This window comes from Dreissena polymorpha, chromosome 2, assembly GCF_020536995.1.
Source record: "Dreissena polymorpha isolate Duluth1 chromosome 2, UMN_Dpol_1.0, whole genome shotgun sequence".
In the NCBI taxonomy this organism is placed as follows: Eukaryota; Metazoa; Mollusca; class Bivalvia; order Myida; family Dreissenidae; genus Dreissena; species Dreissena polymorpha.
Window position 1 is genome coordinate 63,942,348 of NC_068356.1, and position 6,000 is coordinate 63,948,347.

The 6,000-nt window shown below is 29.0% G+C and overlaps 1 protein-coding gene across 5 annotated transcripts in view; it reads left to right on the forward strand.

Annotated features, from left to right (window-relative positions):
- The window catches only part of LOC127867332 (uncharacterized), a 38,548-nt gene extending 33,063 nt beyond the window's left edge, over positions 1–5,485 (forward strand). For all 5 annotated transcript variants that reach the window (XM_052408414.1, XM_052408413.1, XM_052408416.1 and 2 more), the window contains 4 exons: positions 1,225–1,284; positions 1,561–1,620; positions 3,131–3,319; positions 3,501–5,485. In XM_052408414.1, the coding sequence (XP_052264374.1) occupies positions 1,225–1,284; positions 1,561–1,620; positions 3,131–3,319; positions 3,501–3,545 (354 nt within the window). In that variant the 3' untranslated portion in view covers positions 3,546–5,485. The remainder of the gene's footprint in view (positions 1–1,224; positions 1,285–1,560; positions 1,621–3,130; positions 3,320–3,500) is intronic.
- Positions 5,486–6,000: the final 515 nt, after the last annotated feature.

Sequence of the window (6,000 nt, forward strand, 5' to 3'; positions counted from 1 at the left end):
GCCTGGATGAGCAGTTGATAAACGTTGTTAGACTATAGAGTTAAAAATACATGTGACGAAAAGTATTAGATGCACGTGAATGTACATATTTCTACGTTAAATTTAGAATTAAAAATTTAAAATATTGCATCCGAATATCAAATGCTGATCGATTCGTAAAATTCCAAAGATTTATTTCTACTCCGTCAATTTCACATTTTGAATACTTGCATGTACTGTCTAAATAAATAATTCAAAGTTTGATTTTTGACATATACATTTGAATACATTTTATTATTGTCTAATTATCGCAAAATCATCGGTTACAGTAAGACATGTTGACCACATTAAATTTACCACTGAAGCATATCTAAAGAAGCTCAATGCATATTCCTACACGAACGAATTCGAGCGGTTTAAACCTGCTATTGATTGGACATTTTTATATAAAATTTTGTCACATTAATTTTGCTTTTAAATCATGATATCAACAAAATCAAACTCCAACTTCCTTATTAGGCAATCATTTTTATCTTAGCATTACGGTTCTTTATTTGTGACAAGTGACAAATTTAGAAAAGAACAAAACACATTACAATACTAAACACCAATAATTAAACCTTGGGTCATCACTTAGGACCTTCAATGTCCAGCATAGCATTGATGTTAAACACCGGTTTAATTACGCAAAACTTTACACGTTACAATCCAGATTAATTCGTGAAACATATAAGTTTTCATTTCAGCTTATCTCGTACCATCGCAATTCATACTGTATTACAAGAAAAAATGATACAAAGGATACCAAGCAAATTTTATAACATTGTATTGAATATTTATCTATGAAACTTAATAAAATATTATTTTGCAGTCAAATTTAATAAAACAAACATTAAATATTAATAAAACGTCAAATACATTTAACAAACTAAATTAATATTAACATTAAGATATATTTAAGGTTTCAATCGTCGACCATTGTAAAGATGTAATTGCATTTCTGTGTAAAATGTCACTCACGTTTTAATCGTCTGACTATCAGGATAATAAGCTGACAGGTCACATATTACTGTTTTTTGGCAAAATACTGTAGATATATGATTGTATTGTTGTGAACTGTTTAGTATACGTCGATAACGGTTTTAACTTTTCCGAAGCAAAGTAATTTAAGGTATTTCATTACGTACATTCTTTTATGTAGGTACTAATCACATGAAGGCGTTGTACCTATGTTTTCTTTTGCAGACATCGACGAATCCTTTTACCTCCACTTATCAATCGAACGGAAGTTTGTTTATAAACACAGTAAGTGAACCATTAAGTTCGTGTTTGTGTTGTTGCTCTGTTTTGTTTCTGATAAATGTCACTTAATTAAATGCATAAGAAACACGTGAATTACGAATTCTTCTGCAACACATATATGCCTAAATTCTTTAAACAAATCTTATAGCATATAGCATAATAATAAAACTAAGACTTTAACTTTTCCGAAGCAAAGTAATTTAAGGTATTTCATTACGTACATTCTTTTATGTAGGTACTACTCACATGAAGGCGTTGTACCTATGTTTTCTTTTGCAGACATCGACGAATCCTTTTACCTCCACTTATCAATCGAACGGAAGTTTGTTTATAAACACAGTAAGTGAACCATTAAGTTCGTGTTTGTGTTGTTGCTCTGTTTTGTTTCTGATAAATGTCACTTAATTAAATGCATAAGAAACACGTGAATTACGAATTCTTCTGCAACACATATATGCCTAAATTCTTTAAACAAATCGTATAGCATATAGCATAATAATAAAACTAAGACTTATCGCTGACGCACCGCAGACATATTTTGAGTTTCCTTAACTATTAATGTACACAACCAAGTGGGAGGCAACATAACACGATCAAGTGTTTTTAATCATAGTTTACACTTAACAGTATTATATGAAGTTAATTTATTTGAATGCCAAACAAAATAAACATGGCAATGTAATTAAACCAGGTTTCTAACGTTTTATATATAGTACACTTTTAACATGTTAGATTTGTTAATATATTTCGTTACATATTTTATAGTTTATAAATATCGTTTGTGTATACATTAGAATTTTTATTCCGCGTATATATAAGTGCAATACGGCAAGTTCACTGTTTTAAATATTTGATTGGATGATCTGTGATCTCACTAGCCAACTGTCAACGTATCCATTTAAAACTAAGGTTCATCCTATAATTTCCAGTTTGAGTATTGAGTCTATTTATGACGATACCAGGCAGGATTCAATCTTTTATTGATAAAACAAAATTGTGTACACATAAACCCTTACAATAAATGCGCACTTGTATTACAAAACAAATTCACGCCTTAACTGACGCATAGTTAACTAAATGATTTGTAGCAAAATCATAATACAACGCTTATTATGATTATTTCTTATGGTAAATAATCCGTATGCATTTAACCAGTCTTAAACACATAGTATCATTTTTAATAGATAGATTGCACTCAATAAACACATTAACACACATATATAAATATATATATATATATATTCCTTTTTTGTAAGTATTTTGTTTAACATATGTAGTATCTACATATTGATATCTAGATATTGAACATTTCAATGCTATATATGGTATGGTAACATAACACGATACAAAATGCCTTTTTAATATTTTTTGTGGCACAATATATTCCATTTTAATTCATAATCTATTCATACGACACATGATCACTAACATGGTACATAAAGATGTGTTGAATATATTGTTCCACAAAAAGAGCATTTTGTATCGTGTTAAATCTATGTTACCAGACCAAATCTAGCGTTGCAAATTGCCTATTGCCATAAGGAACATTGATTTTTAAGTGTTAACTTTATGTTTCGAAATATTGTACGAAATATTAGTTGATTTTTAGTACTTATAAGCTTTTAAACGCTAAGTCGTGTACCCAAACAATTTACGAATGTTTCACGTATGTTAATTGTCACGTATTATGTATGATTGAAATAGAATTAACCATGATAATCACGGTTTAAATAAACCTCTCAATCTATGACCCTTTAAAAAATGCATTTATAGAAACCACATATTAATAAGTATATATCATAATAATTAGATACATTCAATCATATAAATGTATCATTTTCAATTTTAGTGTAACACAACAAGCCTGTTTCCTTCTTGCTCATTTGGGACCACAAGTTATCGGCCGTTATGGTGGGATCTTCCTTCACCAATACATCTAATACAGCTGTTTGAAATACCCGGAGTTTTTCGTTGGTTTTGCATTATCGCTCTGGTTATTGGGATTGTTTTTATGTTACGATTCGTACAAAAGAAACGGGTATGATCAATTACTGTATCCAACTAGTTCAAAGCGAAAATGACATAAGTTTTTTAAAACAATAATAAAACTCAATAAAAATACTACTAATAATAATGATAATAGTAAAAGTGGTTTGTATATTTGCAGTTTATTTATATTCCTTCAGCACGTGTGTTCTAACAACAAAACATTTTTTAAGGCGCGGCCTCCCGAAAGAAGATTGCTCTTTAAATCTCCAAAGTAGGAGTACAACATCTGAAAAGGATTTGATGATCCATCACTGTGGTTCGTGTCGAAAATATTAAGAGTTTGATATCTTAACTTGTTACATTAATGTTGAGGAAAGAAACTTTTTACCATATTTAACTTAAAAGTCATAACATTTGTATCGATAAACAACTTTTTTAACAGTATCCTTTAACATTATCACATATAATCAAAGTATATATAATGTGTACATATACGAATTTATTTTGTTATCGATGTCATTGAGAATAATAAATGATGTTGTATTTTATTCTACAGACATTTAAATTGTTCTAGTACTAGCATCTCATAAATAGTTATATCATGTTTTGTCAACACAATAGACATATTAACATGGTTGAACACTCATAATTATAATCATATTAACCCTTTTATAAACCTAACTTTCTGCTGTTTACACGGATCATAAGGATCAGGCTTAAAGGTTTCTAAAAATCTCATTTGCAATTATCTTTGAAAATGGCGCCCTCAGATGTATTCACTTAAGTTAAAATATATGTGCCCGTATGATGTGTAACACTCTTAGGCAATGGATTTACTAAAAAAACATATCTTTTTTAAGAACCATGTGCCATGTTATGATTTATTTTATTCAGATCTCAGCTGAGATTTTACTGTTGTATATTTTTTATTGTTTCATGGCGGTTGTATTTTGTATTTATTGAATACGTTTACTGGAAGTTATGTCGATTCATCGTAGAGTTTGAATCGATGAATTGTATTCACATCCTTTTCAGTATGCACGATTTTTATATGCGTTAAGTTGTAATATATTTATAAAAATATGTTACAATAACACAAAATAGGCAAGAACAATTATACATTGAAGACGCATTTCATAAAATGCAGCAATTAGAAAGACAAATTAGCGCCCCGAGCCGATTGTGACTAAGATAGTTCCTACATATTTACCTACAATAACCGAAGCTTTCTTTTTATTATGAGGATCGGAGGTAGTGTTCGTGTGTCGTACGAATAGATATCGTTGCACGAAATCAAAATGATCCGTCAAACTAAATTAAGATTCACATCGTACATGCATGATAAACATGCTGGCGAATTCGACTGTACAGACATTTTCGATTTCAGAATAAATTATCCGGCTTATTTCGCATTTTTCGACACATGTTCTTCTTACTTTTTATTTTAATTTATATTGAAAAATATGAATTATAAGTTGTGTACACATGTTATATAAATTCATAAAGATTTGAAAAAATCGAGCATACTCTCTTAAAGGTAACTTAATATTAGATCTATCTTGCAATTGCATATCGGGCTAAGTAGGGAAAGGTCCATGACACTGTTTCTTAAAATAGTAACTTTACTTCCAATTAATTAAGTGACGATTAAGTTATTGCTATGACCATATTTGTGTCAGTTGATGACATGTATATAAGCTTAGAATTGATTGCATAAAAATCAGTTTGTGCTCAATAATAGATATGATGTTGAGATCGTGTTTGCAGGTTACGTTAAGGCATAAACAGTTTTGGGTTCCGTTTGGAAGAATTTTGGTCAAGGTCACAGTTACATAATATAACAACATTTAGTTGTCTCATCGGCTTAATATTATTGGGCGGGTATTGCTTAAATAAATTAACTTGGTCACGCACATGCTTAAATTGAAGTTTAGGATTGTAGTTGTGGGTTAGTGGGATCAATAGTCAATTAAAAAAAAAAGAAAATCAAGAGTTTCTGCAAAAAAAACTTGAGTTTGAATTTGCGCTGCGTTACTATTTTGTTTTGGTAGCTTACCTGCAAACCTAATTTCAGATTGCATAATTATTTAAACGAAATGAAATAATATATAAAACGTTGAAGAACTGGTTTCAAAGCATGGTAATGTTTCTCTAGTATCTATTTTTCCTGTACCATTACTCGTCAATCAAATTTATAAGTCCTTCACATGTTAATGTTGTCGTTTTTGTATCAATTTTAAAGCATATATTGTATATATATATATATATATATATATATATATATATATATATATATATATATATATATATATATATATATATATATATATATTGTAATGTGATATATTTTTTATTCAAACATATGCAATGTATCCTTACTGAGGACTATCTAATTTAATATATGAATGTTATGTTTAAGGCAATGTATACAACTATTAACGTGAGTTATTAATTTCCTGTATTTCATTTTGAAGATAAAATATTTGGTAATATAATTATAACATGAACAGCATTATAACCGTCTTATTGTAATGCACTTATTCACAAGTATAATTAAAGAATGATAGTTCAACGTTTAGTAGGTGTTGTTCAAGAAAGGATGTCAACTGTTTCCATATAGGTTGGATGATTTTGCATTCCCAAAATATATGTTACATTGTTTAGATATTTTCAGCACAGAAGTCACATAATTATGTTAAAGTTATATAATTTTCGTTTAACAATATATTT